Below are 17,753 nucleotides of genomic sequence, written 5' to 3'. Positions count from 1 at the left end.
CCAAATGCAAATTTTAGTTGTTTTGAAGTCCATATTTTGAGTTGTTTCACTCAAGTGTTTGATAGGAATCCAACAGATACTCTTCTTTGGATCGCCAGAAGTTGGACTATTCTAGAATCAACTGTTTCTCTTTAGTGACAACAGCCAAAACAGTTGGGTTATAACAAGTCTTTTTTTTCCTAACAAGAAGAAAAAAAAAAAGAAAGAAGACCTTTAAATGACAACTTGTGAGAAGAAATTATTAGTTTCTCTTTTCAGCAAACAGTTGGCCTTATCTTCCTGGGAAATTCGTCCCTACATCCAATATAGATTTTATGTGCTAAGCAGGAAATGGTAACTTGTTTAAACCCACAATTTAGCCTTTCCCCAGAATGTGTGCAAATCACAGAACACATGTGTTTACGGTTCTTGAGTTAATGAAGAGATTATCATTATCCCATGTTGACCTGGAATGTTTTAGGGTTAATTCTTATGCCCACTCTCTTGGAAGTAATTTGTGGGATCATAACCACATAGTGTTTTAACACATTTGTTTGTCACTTTCGAGATGAAGGTAAGTATTCTACCATTTTAGTGCCTGGAGAAGTGATGAGCAGCTACATGAATGGCCCAGAGATCTGATGAACCACCCTGAGGGTTGAGGATATAGACTTCAATCATCTAGTAATAATAAAATAATAAAAATAAATTTTAGTTTTTTATGGGAAAGGACAATATGTTATTTGTGATGAGAGTAGTTTTTTGTTTGCTCTTTTTCTGATCAAGGAAATAAATTTTTTTCTGGGTAGTGAAGTGAATTGCCAAATGGTGATAGCCTGGTTTTATTTTTGTTTAGGAAGCTTATTATTGAACTAGAAAGTTTTAGAGTAGAGGCCATTTAAGTGAAGTCTCATGCTATTGATGATGAATCTGAAACCCACTTAGATAAGGTTGTAGATCAGGCTTGCTTACCTAGTTGGTAACAGTCTTGGGCAAAATCTTGAGTATCCTTTTTTTATATTTGAACTGCCATGTTTAAGAACAAGCATTTGAAGGCCACTTAGATGTTCACAGGTGATTGGGTTTGATAAATGGTTACTTCAGTTCTGAATTGTGGCATGAGAGTCCAAATTTGGAATGACAGACTATATGATAACATTGGAAGACCATGAATGGGACTTGGGAAATTGGGTGGGTGGTTCTAGTTTCCCCCAAGGACTTTATTTGATGATAAAATAATAGTTACAACAGTTAATTGCTTCTTACCGCTTCTAAAGATGTGTAAAGTAATCCTTATAGTAACCTTGCTGGAGTAAGGATTATTCCTATTTTGCAGTTGAGGAAACAGGCTCAGATTGAATAGTATGCCAAAAGTTACACATCTTCTAAGTGGCAAATTTAAGGCATCAAACTATAAGGCAATAAGATTTATTTGGCCACAATGGTTAGTGTCTTTAACCATTAGGCAGTACTAACTCTGGTCAGTTTTACCTTTAAGGGCTTGTTTTGCTTCTAAAGCAAATGGTTAACTTCCTACTTGGAAGATCTATTCAATTTATCAAAAACCTTTAATTTGAGGTTCTGGAATATTATGTCTTTTGCTATCTTACTAATAGGTGAACAGAACTAAGGTAAAGAATTGAGCTCTAGTTAAGTCACTTGTTTAAAGTGAAATTGGAGAATTTCTGTGAATTTGACTTTCCCATATTGAATTGGAACCACCTGCTTGGATGAACATTTGAGGGTTGGATGTACCATTTTGGAAGCTTTAGATTTTCTAGTCTGGGTCACATCTTTGAAGTTGTCTATTTTAGGATGTGTCCAGTCCTGCCAGAAGAAAATATGAACCCTAAAGTACTATGATAAGTTAGCTTATAACCAATTTCAAAATTTATTTATCATGGTGACATGAATGGAAATCATTTCTACAGGAAACTTTCATAAGATGTGACTTGTTACTCCTAGTGATGGTGGATGGATCTTCTCTGTGTTAAGTGATATGCAGTGTCACCTTTAGAAATAGGAAGATTTGTCTTATAGTACCTTCTCCTTTGGTCTAATTTTTAAAACATAAGACCATAATAGGGTGTCTGACATCTACAATATTGCCATATTGTGAATTATGAAAGGTATGGCCCTTTGCTTACCCCCCATGTAATTTGGACTTGCAGGCTGAACCCAGGCAGGCTAGAAGAATAGAGATCAGTGTGGTGCAATGGAGGGAGCATGCATGGGCTTGGGAGCCAGCCAAGCTTGGATTTGCCTGCTTCCTGGCTGAGTCTTTGGACAAGTTGATTTCCCTGATCCTCAGTTTTTTCATCTATAAAAGGGAGCTAATCCGACAGTTTGAGGATTATGTAAAATGTTTATAATTAGCTCATGCATGGTACACAGTAAACATTGAATAGATGGTGATTATTTATTCACTGTATAATAATTTATATAATAGCAGCTTGCTCTTTGGTGGTAGTCATTAGGCAGATACATTCCTAGTAAATTCTGGAGCATTTGTTGGAGACAGTAAACATCTGTCTTGAGGGGTTTTTTTTGTTCTTTTTTGTATGATGTCTAGGGTAATTGTTGATGGTTATTTTGGTTACATCAGCATTAAGATTTAAGGTAGGCCTGGGAGAGTCTCATGATAACATGAAAGTTTTAGGCTACTTCCTTTTAATACAGGGTGTTGCTAGTATAAAATGATAAGTTACAGTTTTTAAATAAAAACAGTTTTATGCTGTTACTGCTCTTTAGTGTTGGGTTTTGTGACTACTAGTAAAAAGTTCATGAGCAATCTAGGTGCTAGGTTCCAGATATAGTGGTGGTAATGATGTTCCTTTTTGATAAGGTGCTTATCTTAACGTCACTGCAGTACTGCTAAGTGGTCTGATACAGCAGAATGCTTAAGTGTAAGATCCCTGCTCTCTGTGTCTATTTCTGTTGGCACTTTAATAAATTTTATTCTTGGCAATATGATGATTTTGGCTTGTTTTATGTATATATGTAGTGAATATAGAGGAACCTGCCATCTCTAGAGACTTAATATTTTGAGTGACTTAGTTGAAATGTGGGTTAACACTCTAAATATATTAAAGCCATTTGAATGTAAAATGGTTGCTCTAGTTTCTCAGCTTTATTTTCTAGCAATTAAGGCAATTAACTGTTGTCAAAATCTCTTAACACAGGAGAAGCTATTACTGTATGATGGACTTGTGGATAATCTGTTGGTTTAAATTCAGGTTGAATATAAATAGGGACACCATTTTCCTTATGTAATGAGTAGATTTACCCGTGAATTTGTCACTGGAAATGCTGAGCTGCAAAACTATTTTGATCATAGCGCAAATGGTATAAAAGCCAATTGAAAGTGAGAGTTTGCTAAAAATCCTTGCCTTTTTCCATATGGTTGACCTTTCTTGGATAACATGCAAAGAATCTTTACATCTGTGAAAATAATTTTCTTTGATATTTATTCAAATACCTGTTTCAAATGCTAGCAAGCAATGAATGTGTCTCTTTGAATATTATTTGAAAAAAGGAGGAGAAATTATGTCGGTGTATTTTTGGTTCTTATGATTTTAAGAAATATTTAGAACTCTGACTTTGTTAGTAGGACCCATCGATCATTTGAAGGTCTAGAGAAGATGAGTGTTGTCTCTGACCTTCCCAACAGTTGTCACAAAAGACCCCTTTTATGATGTGTCAGTACTTACCAAAAGTATCCGTTAGCTACATTTTAAAGTTATCTGTTAACTTATCTGAAATACGTATGTGTGGAACAGCATTGATACTCTGGAACAACGAAGGCCATTTGGAATGTTTTCTTTAAATTCTGAATTTATAAGGCACATTTCTAAACATTGTATAGAAAGCAGTGAAAACTTAGCCAGAGATACTTTGTGCTTGCCCTTTTGAGATCTTATTGAATTCTGAATGTCTGTCCTTTTTCATGTGAAGCAGTCAGAAATAGGTATTGCTGAGAAACAGTTGCCATTTATTTTTTATTTCTTTGCCCTAATGGCAAAGGGTATCAAAATTAGTTTTCCAAGATTATTTGTATTCACTATTCTCACTACCAAAGGCCAGTACGTCATTCTTAAACATACTTATTCCCAAGATTGCTGCATACAAGTTGTAGTCCCATTCTTATTATGGTTGTATTCTCTTTGTTGTTGTTACAGGAGCTATTATTTCTGAGTTTCTTTGACTATAGTTAAAGTATAGGTTCTCACTGAAATGAGAACTTTTACAGTAGAATTTGTTATTTTATATTTTTATCTAACTATCCTCAAAATTAAAAACATTTAGAGTATAGAAAGCTAACTCACTTTGTAAGTTTCTAAGCCATTTCTAAGACAGGAAAATGGTTAAAAGCTTGAGAGCAAATGTTAGATTTAATTTATATTACCTTTAGCAAATCACCTTAATTTTCTAACATTTCTCCCTATTTCTTTAGTGTAGTAATCTACAGAATACTTTTCTGTTTCTTCAACTGATAATTTGAAGAATTTAAGATGATTATAGAGATGTGAATTTTTTAATTAAAGATCTGTTTTATGCAGGTTTTTCTCTTAGAAATTGTTTTTCTTTTCATGTAAAATAGTTAAGGATTGGATTTTGGTCAGAAGAATTTGTTGGAGATAAATTTCTACTTTTTGCTAAGACGTATTTGTTGGTGCCACCTTTGGATTAGCAGCAGATAATATTCACTGATCTCATGGGAAAAAGTTACTCCTAAAATTCCAAGAACCGCTTTTTCTTCTTCTTTTTTTTTAAATAACTAGTAGTTTTAATTCAGAATTTGCTATTGTAAAAATATGTCAGTTTATTTGAGGAGGGAAAACCAGTGTTCTGGACAGTTCAGTTTTGGGTGTTTATTTTATAAGCAAATATTTTACAATTTGTTTTTTGTTTTACATGATATAGTAAGTGATCAGAGATCCTAGACACTGGTTATTTAATTTTGGTATATTCTAAATTTTCAGAAATTTTCACTGTCTAGTGGCTGAAATGGTATACGAAAAAATCAGGAATTTATTTTTGAAAAATTGATGATGGTAATGTATTATCTAGGTTAATGATTTTATTTTATTTTATTCTTTTAACAAAAGTCAGGGTTTCTAGATGAACACATCCTAACTTTTATATAAAGAGGACTATTATGGGAAACAGCACAAATTAAAGAGAATGTAAATGGAGAAAGAATTTAAGGATTCATCTTCTGCATAAATATCATATTTATTGAGTTCTGAATACTATGGTAATTGTGTATTTACCTAACCCAACTTTCAGCAGTCTCCTGGAAGAGAGATGACCTTCTTAAAGGGGCTATCAGGGACTCTAGGAAGAATACACCAAGCTGTCCTTCTAAGAGGAATATGTACAAGAGGGTCTTCGATTCCTTTCTTTAATGTGGAGAAGGTGGTTTTTAGCTAGAATTGAAATGTCAGGAAATGGATTATTCTCTCCTTTCTCCTCACTTTCATATGGAATATTTTGCTTACAAACTGCATAGAAACAAATGGGTTTTCTTTTTTCACCAATGGATAATATGCAAGTATTGGTAAAGCAAAATGTTAGCAAGTTATCCATTAAGCATGCTTTGAGATATGCAGAAACTGATAGCTGGTTAAGGCAGTGAAAAATAAAACAGACATTTTTCTAGGCAGAACATGAGTAGTGAAAAAAACTGCTTTTAAATCTGTAGTATACATAGAAATCTTAATGCTTCACAGTGGGTTTCTTAACATAGTAAGAATAAACATGAGTAGATAGCAGAACCTGATTAACATTTGAGGGGGCTTAGAAGGCTTTTAAAAGGCTCTAATTGTGGGGAAGTTTAAATTTCAGTAGCATGAATTGACAGCACAAATGGCAACTTTAGATTTTTTTTTCCTAAAAACTAACATTTTATAACCTTAGTAGGTGTCATAGTTCAATTCTGTAATTCTTCTGCTGATTCTTAGTATTTATCATTTCAGAACTACTCATGAATTCTTGTTTGGTGCTCTTGCTGAACTGGTTGATAATGCAAGGTATGTAGTCTTTAGGCATACAGTCTGTGCTTGAAAACTTTCTGGGTCGTTGTGACCTTTGCTTCTGAAGACGTGGGAGGAAGACAATTCTGTAAGCAGCTGTAATTCACTCCTAAGAGGTCTCTTACCCCAAAAGTTTTTTTTTTTTTAAAGATTTTATTTATTTATTCATGAGAGACAGAGAGAGAGAGAAGCAGAGGGAGAAGCAGGCTCCCAAGGAGCAGGGAACCTGATGCGGGACTTGATCCCAGGACCCTGGGATCACGACCTGAGCTGAAGGCAGACGCTTAACCATCTGAGCCACCCAGGTGCCCTGCCCCAAAAGTATTTTTAATAGCAAGTTAGTTGATAATTCTAGTTTACTTGATTGACTTTAATTTGCTTTTCCTAAAAATAATGAGCTTATGACCCCCAAAGTTACCTTCCCTTGTGTATTAGAGCAAGGTAATTGTAGTGAAATGCAGGGAATTAAGATAGAAACTTAGGAGTCAAGTTAATGGGACAGGCAAGAGCTGATTTAATTTGTGCTGTCAGGACAGTACACCATTTAAAGTTTTTAAAATTATGCCACAGTTATGTGTGATCTCAGAATGTATATTTTAAGGTCAGTGACTCCAATTGATCAAAGTGTCTTCTATTGTTAGCAGCTGTGCTTGGAAGAAATTCTTTAGCACTGTGTTATACTAAGTTCTTAGTGATGGAAGTCTATAAATGTTACTGTGTAGGACTGGAAAGAAGTTTGGGTTGGCTCAAAGATAAATAGCAACATCCAAATCAAGATTCTGTTAATAATTATGAAAATATTATCAGTTTTGTTTTTGAATGCAAAGATAAAATTCAGACACATTGCTTATTGACCAAGTGTTGATGAATAATGAAGGAAGAGGGTAAGAGTGGAGAGAAGTACTTTTTTTTTTTTGGTAGAAGTGCTTTCTAAACATCCCCAATTAATGAGCTTGCCGGTAATTTTCTGTCTGTATCTATATCTTATACTATAATCCTGTACCATTATTAGTTTTATTGTTATTCACCGAACTGTTTATGGAAGTGTGCTTGTTAACAGCTGTTTAATCAGAAAACTCCCCATTTTGTTTCAATCCTGGTTGACTCATAATTTTTGTATTTTTTTTAAAAATGCTGTAGCTTAATGGAACGATGTTTGAATTTGCCACTTGTTAGCTTAGTGAGACCATGGTGTGCTGTGGCAGACTGCCTTTTTGTATATCATATGGTGAACTGGAGATTCCTGGGAGTATGTGTTCCTGGTCATGCACACATATTGCCCGTCTTCCTCATATTTGAAACTGTTTTTATGTTTTTGGGAATAGGTACATGTAGAACTGTATGGATTTGAGTGGGTTTTTTGCATTTAGAACTTAAGAAACTCTCTGTGCCTCATTTTCCTTCCTTGCAGTTGGCAGAATTGGACTAGATTAGTTTCAAGCCTTTATTGATGACTGAACTTGTATTTCAGCTGGTGGTTGGAGTCTAATGGAGTGCCCCAACTTCCTTTCTAGGTTAGGGAGGGTAAGATTACAGGCTTGTCAATTAGTCTGCTGACTGTAATGTATATACTATGGGACCTTATTTTTCATAGGTTTTGTGGCAGATAATGTTTTTCTTTCTTTTCAGTATCTTGTACAAAAGAAAAATGGACAAGTTATTGGAACATTTTTTTATGATGGCTATCAAATTAGTGAGAGAAACATAGTTGTGAGTCATTTTTTAGTGTGTAAAGGGGAATGTTCTTTCATTCTCTAGATATTTTTACTGTGAAATCTGAAATCCATATTAAAAAGATGTATCCAGACCCTATGTGTTGTGTGGTTATTTTAAATAATTTAGAGCTTCAGAACTGTTTCACAGACACATAAGGAAAATAGTGTTGCCAAGTATGAAAGGGTACTTTAATGGATACAGAATTTCTATGTGACTTCCTAAAAACAGACTTAAAATAATATGCATCCCACTTAAAGTACTATGTATTTTGATGGTTGATATTTCATATTTCATTCGATCTTGATTTCTTTTGCAGAGATGCGGATGCCACCAGAATAGATATTTACGCAGGTAAGTCAGACGTCAGTCCTTTCTTCTGATGTTCAGTTCTTTGAATGCATGTATGGCTATGCCTAAGAAGAAATGCCTAAGAGCCTGGGGAGATGGCACAATTACTCCAGGTCCTAGGGTAGAAATAGGGCAGCTCTGGTCAGGCATGTAATAGAAACCAAGAATATTGGTGTAAGGAAGCTAACATGTGGTTCCCAGATCTATAGATCTATCTATTTATTTATTAAAGATTTATTTACTTGAGAGAGAGAGAGAGAGAGATAGCACGAGGAGGGAGGAGAGGGAGAAGCAGGCTCCCCGCTGAGCAGGGAGCCTGACTCAGTGCTCCATCCCAGGACCCTGGGATCATGACCTGAGCCACCCAGGTGCCCCCTATAGATCTATTTAGATAGCCACTGAGAGATTTACGGGATGATGGAGTAGAGTAGCGGGGAGTGAAGTGACCAAGTACTGGTGATTTTACTGGTTGGATTACTGATTGGTTGATTTTACTGGTACCTGGAGCCAAAGAGAGATCTTGTTGGAGGCCAGTTTCTCTCTCTGCAACCTCAGTGAAGACTTAGAGAGTTGCTGGTGTCAGTTGCATAAAACATTTGGGTTAACTGGGTTGGCACTGGGGTTTGCTAAGGAGATGTTCTCAGACAGGTGTCAGGAGGAGAGCTGCTTTGCTTGGAATTTAAAGTTTTTTTTAAGATTTTATTTATTAGAGAGAGCGAGTGCACGAGTGGGGGGAGAGACAGAGAGAGGGACAGGCAGACTCCGTGCTGAGTAGGGAGCCTGACGCAGGGCTTGATCCCAGGACCCTGAGATCATGATGCGAGCCAAAGTCAGATGCTCAGCCAAATGAACGACCCAGGCACCCTGGAATTTAAAGATGTTATTAACGGTGTTTCCTGTTTTGCTTATTTAATTGGCTCTGCTGTTTGGTAGTAAGATTCTTTTTTTCTGGAGTGGGTGCAATAGTGGAAGAATTCTTAGTCATTATCACTGGCTTTTTAAAATTTTTAAATTATTATTTTTAGTTTGTTTTCTGCCTGTTAAGTGTATGTACCAGCATGTTTTTGGTCATTTGAATGCTAGAAATTTGGAAGCAAAATAGAGGAAGATGGCTTTTAAATCCAGTTTGGCTAGCATAATACATGTCTCTGACAAACTTTTCTAAAGTCTTGAATAACATTGACTAGCTTCTAAGAAGACTGAAGTGTTTTTGTGGGAATATACACTTACCAAATAACCCATCTTTGTGGACTCATTTCATAAATGGGAACAAGCAAACAACTAAGAGGTAATTTTCAGGACCTCTAATGTTACATAATTTTATGAAGAATCTCCGATATAGGATGACTTTCTCATCCCTGATATACTTTGGCGCAAAGAAAATTCAGAACAGCTGAAAGTCAGCTGTACTGCTTAAATTCTGAAAGCCTTCTGCTCAAAAGGCTATGCCAGAGTGGTGAAAATAAGACTTCTTTTATTTTTAGAGGAAAGGAACAAAGTAAATATCAGGTGTTAGGGATACATCTCAGGCACAGCAAAAGAGTGTTAGAAGATTGTTACTTAAACCCTAAGGCCAAATGGAGGCACCATTCCCAAGTCGCAGTGTGTATCTTACATCTCAAGTGTACTTTAATGAGGAGCAATTACAGCTACCTCTGAAAGAAATGTTGTTTTAATCGTTGCACAGATGGTAAAGCAGAGAATGGGCCTCTACTCCAAGTGATGTTGAAAGGACAAATCATCATAGCTGAGTCTGTCTACTTGAAAGAAGCATTTTAAACACAGGTCATCCCTGCCCCCTCCTACCACCTTTGGTGGGTGAATTTCACTAAGAAAATTTAATCCTTTACACTCAGAATGCAACAGAACAGTTGGATTTCAATTTAAATGACAAAGGACCACTGTGCATTTATTCTGTGCTCAGTGTTCTTACTCCTTTTGTGCTTTGGGAAGAGTCCAGAGAGGATGTGATGGGGCCTTTTCTAAGTTCTCATTAGAGAATTTAAGTCTTAAATTGGAGAAGACAGCACTCTGCAGATGATTAGAGAACAATAACTTGATCTTGAGGGAACTGTCAAGGCAGTTAAGGATTAAATGGTGTGTTAGAAGTACTAAGCACTACAGCATTTTATTTTTATTTTTTATTTTTTTAAGATTTTATTTATTTATTTGACAGAGAGAGAGACAGTGAGAGAGGGAACACAAGCAGTGGGAGTGAGAGGGAGAAGCAGGCCTCCTGCAGAGCATGGAGCCCGATGCGGGGCTCGATCCCAGGACCCTGGGATCATGACCTGAGCCGAAGGCAGACACTTAACAACTGCGCCACCCAGGCGCCCCGCACTACAACATTTTAGAAAAAGACTTGATTTACTCCAAATACCTCAAGATTGGGTATCTTGGCTGAGATATCTTTAACTTCACACTTCTCTTTTTTGCTTTCTTTTTTTTTTTTTTTTAAAGATTTTATTTATTTGACAGACACAGCGAGAGAGGGAACACAAGCAGGGAGAGTGGGAGAGGGAGAATCAGGCTTCCCACGGAGCAGGGAGCCCGATGCGGGGCTTGATCCCAGGACCCTGGGATCATGACCCGAGCTGAAGGCAGACGCTTAACGACTGAGTCACCTGGGTGCCCCAACTTCACACTTTTCTACCTCATAGCCTTGTTAACACATTCAACAGGAGGAATAAAAGCAACCTCATTTTATGAGTACAATGATAAAATTAGTAATATCCTAATACTATAAAGTTCTTATTGTCAGTACACGGGGGAAAGTATTTTCCTGTCTCCCATTTTGAGACTAGAGTGATACTGAACTTGGAAATCCCCTTAAACATCAGATTTAGTTTGAATTCACTAAAAAGTCATGTTTTATTTTTTTTAAAGATTTTATTTATTTATTTGACAGAGAGAGAGAGAGCACAAGCAGGTGGAGTGGCAGAGAGAGGGAGAGGGAGAAGCAGGCTCCAGGAGAAGCAGGCTCCCTGAGGAGCAGGGAGCCTGATGTGGGGCTCGATCCCAGGACCCTGGGATCATGACCTGAGCCGAAGGCAGTTGCTTAACCAACTGAGCCACCCAGACGCCCTTAAAAAGTCATGTTTTAAAAGAAGGGTGACAAAGGAACCAGACTCTTAAAGTGTGGAGGTATTCATTTACCCAAAGCATTGGGGGCCAGACAGTAATGTGCCTGTCAGAAGTAGACTCCGTATTTTTACTGACTTTCCTGACTTCCTTGGATAGGCAATGCCATTCCTCAAAGAAAGATCCCCTTTGTGATGCTAAACCATGGTTAGTAAGTGGAAAATTAGAGCATATGTAACTGAAATGAATACTGCTCAGATTGCAAAACAATGAAGAACTTGGATATCATTTTATTACAACTTCTGTTAAGGACAATATTATTTTTCATCTCTGATTTTTGCCTTACCAGTTCCATTTTACATTTCTTCTCCTGCTTCTTTCTGTCTTCTCCCCAGTGGGAGTTGGATGATGGGGATGATGTCAGGCTAATTTGGAGAAGCCAGACTTGGTCATATTGGGGGGAGCTTAGATGTGCATCTTTCCAAACTCATTCTGATAATCTTACATAGCTGCTACTAGGATCTGAAGCACAACTGTAAAGAAGGCAGTTTGGCTTTGCCTTCCCTTTCTTGCTTCCAAGATGTATGATGGGAGTGGGAGCATACAACACCCAGCTGCTTAGACTCTCCTCTCTCTAGAACTCCCCCTCCTTCATCAAAGTCCTTTGCTTGGAGGCTTCAGATAACACTCAACTGACTGATAAGTAAATATCAGGTGTTAGGAATACATCTCTAACTGGTGGGATGTCTAGGGAGATAGTTTTGAGCCGGGAAACCTTCTGGTTCTTGATTCTCTAGCTTAGTGCTTCTCACAGAGTGGTCCACTGATGGACAGCATCAGCATCCCCTGGGAGCTTGTTAGAAATCAAATTCTCAGGTACCTCCTCAGACCCACACAGACTTTCTGGGGTAGAGCCCCAAATCTGTATTTTTAACAAGCTCTTCAACTGATTCTTAACGCACAATACATTTTACTCTAGCTGTTACTCTTAGTCTCCTGCTTAAACCCTTCTGCTTAACTGATTTGCTACAGAGAGTAGCATCTACTGGACTGTAAGCTCCATGAAGGCAGTGGTCATATCTGCATTGTTTACTACTGTCTTCATCACAGAGCCAGGAACAGAGGAAGTGCTCAGTAAATATTCATTGAATAAACAAGTGATGAGGATAAGCATTGTAGCCAGGTGATGATGCCACATTGCCTGTTTCCAAAGTTGAAGAAGTGACTGCTGTGTCAGCTAGTCTCTCTTGGCCCTGAGGCAGTATTGCATATGATCATGTGGACTTGGGTACTACTAGCTGCTTACAGGCTGTTGATCACTATGTGGCCAGGAGGGTCCTCTACTGGTGGAACTTTTACCCTTGTAAACCACATGAAAAATATTTAAATGAAGTCCTTGAACAAGGAAGGGATCTCAGGCCCACTGTTAAGTGATGAGTACCTAACAAACACAGGGGCCTTGCAGTAATTTCCTATATAGTGTTCAAGGAATGCTAGTTGGCTTGAACCAATTTCTAGATTCCAACGCAGAATCTTCGTGAATGTTTTATGGCTGAAGTGTACAACAAATGACTCTTGGCTAGATTTAGAACACTTTTTTTTTTTTTTTTTTACCATGCTCTGTATCTGTCCTAGTTTGAGTCTCCATGTAATACTTTGCTTCCTCCAGAAGGAAACTTTGAAGCCTTTTTGCACTTTTCTTGCACTTGCTCATGCTTACTAGATCTCACTTGGATTCTCCACACTGATAAGAGGCACTGCCATAAGGAGAAATTTTCTTATCTACCTTAAGTACTTAATAGGAAGGTCCTTGCTCTTGAACTTTTAAGAAGCACTTGTTATTGGGCGCCTGGGTGGCTCAGTCGTTAAGCGTCTGCCTTCGGCTCAGGTCATGGTCCCGGGTCCTGGGATCGAGTCCCACATCGGGCTCCCTGCTCTGCGGGAAGCCTGCTTCTCCCTCTCCCACTCTCCCTGCTTGTGTTCCCTCTCTCGCTGTGACACTCTCTGTCAAATAAATAAATAAAATCTTTAAAAAAAAAAAAAAAAAGAAGCACTTGTTATTAATGTTTCAGCAAAGTCAGCTTCCTGAACACTTAGTGATACTTGAAAATCTGTGGTTTATAGTACTTTTAAAATAGCGTTTTAAATTACACTAACTAGTCAATTTAACAGAAGGTGATCATGACTCATTTGAATCTTTAGCCCAAGGGGAGGACAAAGAGTATTTTAAACTGGGATTCCTCAGCTTTGATAGTTCTATAAAGTTGGTGAACCACAGCTTGCGGGGAACAAAAAAGTACTTGGGAACTAGGCATCATAGCAGCCTTGGGCTTGTTCCTATAGTCCCTTACGTAGACTTTTTCCTTTTAGTAGAAGTGATCTCCTGATTCCAAAGCCTGTGCTGTTCTCCTTTGTCAGCATAATCCTCATCATTGGTCATAGGCACCTTGGAAACTCCAATATCGCCCCTTTCCCTATTTGGGAATCTCTTCTTTAGTGTTTGTGACATGCTTAGACCCATACTACTTTGAGTAACCACCTGCTACTACAGAAGACAGCTACTGAAAGAAGAGGTTCTTCCACCCACTGAAATGGCAGCCAGTTTGTTTTGTTCCCCTTCTGTCAAACAAGAAGCCCTGCCATGGCTGCACTGTCAAAGGACTTAATTCTCTTGTCAAAAGACTATTCTTCCTTCTAGTTGAGCAAGTCCAGCTGGGAACCAGGCAGTTCTCACTGCATCTTGCGCCATCATATTCCTAGGTTAGGGAGCCATTTCAGGTACCCATAACAAGCAGAGGGTGTGGCAATGAATACAGATAACCCAGAAATTCAGGTTAGCCTGGGGATAGTCATACACAGACTTAGCAATTTCTCTGGATAGTAACTGCCACCACTGTGCCCACAGCATGTCTGGCTTGATCACATTGTCTGAAGGCTACCCCAGATTTAACCCACAAAGGAGATGCCCTGTTGAATTTTTTTTTTTTTTAAGATTTTATTTATTTATTTGAGAGAGAATGAGAGAGAGCAAGCACATGGCGGGGGGGGGGGAGGGTCAGAGGGAGAAGCAGACTCCCTGCCGAGCAGGGAGCCCGATGCGGGACTCGATCCAGGGACTCCAGGATCATGATCTGAGCCGAAGGCAGTCGCTTAGCCAACTGAGCCACCCAGGCGCCCGATGCCCTGTTGAATTTGAGCAATGTTGATAAGGTACAGTGTGTTGTAGTTGGAGTACTTTAGTGACTTGGGATCCATAGCAGAGGGCAGAGGTGGAAGTAATCCAGGTGGAAGAGGCAGAAGGATGATTGAGGTTTGCATTAAATACATGCATATTCAGGGGTGCCTGGGTGACTCAGACAGTGGACTCAGATCATGACCTCAGAGTCCTGGAATCGAGCCCTGAGTTGTGCTTCCTGCTTGGTGGTTAGTCTAGTGGACCAGGTATTTCCTGCCCTCAAAGATTCTGTTAATCTTTGTCATTAACTAGAAAGCATTGGAGAACCTTTGATAGTAATATCCACCCTCAAGGACCCTGACATTTACCTTCTAATAGACTATTAGGAGGAGGAGCTAGGTTTGTCCTAACCTTTTTGGGCCAAATGTCACATTGATACACCTTTTGACCTTACCCATGTTGCTATCCTCTGGTAGGTAACTACCCAGTAATGGCAACTGCTTCTTTTACAGAAAGGCGAGAGGACCTTCGAGGAGGATTTATGCTTTGCTTTTTGGATGATGGAGCAGGAATGGATCCAAGTAAGTGATGAGATTTCTTTGGGGAGGATGTAACTCCTTTTACTAAATACTCATTGTGTTGTTTTTCTGTTGCCTTACTATTGTGATTAGAAGATCCACCTGGAGAGAGAGAGAGGTCTGTTGCAACATCTCAGGCTTAATTCCACTAATGGATTTGCCAGGTCTTGTCTTAGCATGGGAGATAGGATCTGAATGGCAACCTGAAGTCAGTCAAATTACCTGTCTTTTGACATTGTATTTATCATCTTGCACAACATCCTGGAGCTGGAACTACAGAGGGCTCCCTCAGCCTTCATACCATGTTTTGGTAACAGAATAAACTCATAGTGATGGTGGTACTAACAGGCCAGTCAGAGGTTGTCTCCATTTGCCTCATGGTTCTGAATTTCCTTGGGAAGTGGTTTTAGTAGACACACAGCCCTGCTTAGATTTAACAAGGCTCAGACCTTTTATTTTTGAGGATCCTGGGGAAGAAATGCAAATGCTTCACTTTCTTTTGTGCCTGTCACTTCAGGTGATGCTGCCAGTGTGATCCAGTTTGGGAAGTCGGCCAAACGAACACCTGAGTCCACCCAGATTGGGCAATATGGGAATGGGTTAAAATCGTAAGTATACTAGAAGCCTGTTGTAGGACTCAATACAGAATCAAGCAGTACTCTCCTGCTGTTGTCCAATGAAAACTTTGTATTCCTTATCCTTCCATTAGTGTAACTCTGGAGCAGAAGAATTAAGTCAGAAAGAAGTAGTTTTAAGACTTAGCAACTGTCGTTCAGCCAAGTTTTCCTTACAGATTGAAAGAATGAACATCCTAAACATTTGGGGTGAGAGAAGCAAGCTGTAGGTTTCTCTTGGCAATGTGCTCTGGAACCGCATTTCTCCTCCTGATGAAAATTCTTATTTTTACCCTGTGGTTTGAGGATGCAAGTGGTTGTTTTGTGGGGTTAGGATGTATCTGAGATGCTAAAGGGGTTGCTTCATGGCACAGCAGTGTGCCTTGAGCACCTGCCACATGTCATGTTTTGAGCCAGGCACTGGGGATCCAGAGTGAGTAATAGAGATCTGAACCTTCCCTCTCAGAGGACATGGTCTCCACTTCTGTGTCCTGCTAGACCCTGTAGCAGGGACCTACCTAATGTCTTCAGATCCTTTGGGACTTCTTTCTCAGCCCTTGGTTCCCACTTGTTTGTTGTTTGGAATGTGTTGTTCTGATTTTGAGTGAAGCCCCAAGAGAAAGGTTTCTATTTCTGAAATGCTCACTTCCAGCTGTACATCCCTTTGGATGGAATAAGATATAGTGGAATTGGAGTTTGTACAAATGGAATTCTGAGTCACGTTTCTAGTCTTGCTGTGGAAACATGTTGTTTTGTTAGAGGGTGTGTTTTGGTCAGTCAACAGTATCAGTTGTCCCTCACATGCAGCATGCTTTAGATGTGTGGCAGGGAAAGAGAGTGCTTCCAAAGACATCGGAGACATGGTATCTGGACTTTCTGATTTGTCTTTCAGGGGAGAAACCAAATGGTAATAACAAGTACTTACCATGTGCCAGGCACTGTGCTAAAAACTTTACTTGGATGATCTTATTTAATCCTCCTATTCTCATTTTTTTTTTTTAAGATTTTATTTATTTATTTGACAGAGACAAAGCAAGAGAAGGAACACTAGCAGGGGGAGTGGGAGAGGGAGAAGCAGGCTCCCCGCTGAGCAGAGAGCCTGATGCGGAGCTGATCCCAAGACTCTGGGATCATGACCTGAGCCAAAGGCAGATGCTTAATGACTGAGCCACCCAGGCGCCCCTATTCTCGTTTTTTATTCTCATTTTCCAATGAAGAAATTGAGATTTATGGGGATGAAGTGATTTGCCCAGAGGTATACAAATATTTGCCTGAGTGTAGAGCTGAGATATGAACCAGGTCCTTTTGACTGCAAAGCTGGAGCTGTTATCCATCTCACTTCAGTCATGCAAATTAAAATTCAAATCTCACCTCAGCCACTTAATTATTTCTCTGAGCCTCAGTTTCCTCCTTTGTAAATTGGGATTATAATACGTGCCAAGTAAGTTAAGGATTAAATGCTGTCATTGCTTTGAGAGCCTTAGACTAGTTTCTGGATTCTTATTTTATTTCTCCTTTGTTCTTTCCATTAGCAGATTCCTTGTCTAGGGTAGGGTCTAGGAATCTATAGGTTAGGTTCCCCAAGTGATTCTGTTGCTGGTGCCCTAAATCCCAATAACTGAGGTCTCTTAGAGTCAGTGTGAAAGAAGTCCTGACTTCCCATCTGGATTGTAGGCCAGCCTCCTCCTAGCTGGTCTTAGCAGTTTTGTGGCCGCAGGCAAGCTGTTTCACGTCTCTGAATATCTGTTTTCTAATTTAGAAAATGGGGTTCTATTCTCTGACATTCTCCCTTACAGAGCAAGTTTGAGGAGCAAACTAAATATGACTCTGACAGTACTTAGAAGACCAGAAAGTTGAGAGTGTTGTCATTAGCATATTTTAGTAGCATGAGTTTTGTAAAGGATGCATTGAGTTGGAGCCATCTAGTGTTGAGAGTATATTTATTTTGAATCCAGAAGTTGAATAAGAGTTTCAAGAGGGAGTGATTTATGGTGAGAATAGGGCTGAGAAGCAAGGAAGCCAGCAGAGAGGTGGCATTTTGGGGGTTGTTGCTCTTTAGCCTCCAAGGTCAGGATCAAAGAGGGAAGAAGGAAGCACAAAGTGAGAGTTTTTGCCAAATTAGGGCAAGAGCAAGCTTTGACAGAAGGCAAGGTAATATGCCTCATTTTGCTATCCATAAGCTTCAGGGAAGAAGGAGGAGGGCTGTGAAATCTGTCAGAGGAAGCAG

At 39.0% G+C, this 17,753-nt stretch overlaps 1 protein-coding gene across 4 annotated transcripts in view; it reads left to right on the top strand.

Annotated features, from left to right (window-relative positions):
- The window catches only part of MORC2 (MORC family CW-type zinc finger 2), a 50,421-nt gene that overhangs the window by 1,757 nt on the left and 30,911 nt on the right, over nt 1-17,753 (top strand). For all 4 annotated transcript variants that reach the window (XM_045887310.3, XM_064578680.1, XM_045887309.3 and 1 more), the window contains exons 2-5: nt 5,958-6,011; nt 8,047-8,081; nt 14,847-14,915; nt 15,430-15,520. In XM_045887310.3, the coding sequence (XP_045743266.2) occupies nt 5,958-6,011; nt 8,047-8,081; nt 14,847-14,915; nt 15,430-15,520 (249 nt within the window). The remainder of the gene's footprint in view (nt 1-5,957; nt 6,012-8,046; nt 8,082-14,846; nt 14,916-15,429; nt 15,521-17,753) is intronic.

The sequence above is a fragment of the Mirounga angustirostris genome, unplaced genomic scaffold (assembly GCF_029215605.1).
Source record: "Mirounga angustirostris isolate CCGP_5_RB_7025 unplaced genomic scaffold, mMirAng1.0.hap1 SCAF_14, whole genome shotgun sequence".
NCBI lineage: Eukaryota > Metazoa > Chordata > Mammalia > Carnivora > Phocidae > Mirounga > Mirounga angustirostris.
Note: the sequence above shows the minus strand (reverse complement) of the source record. Positions and strands in the feature narration are given on the sequence as shown.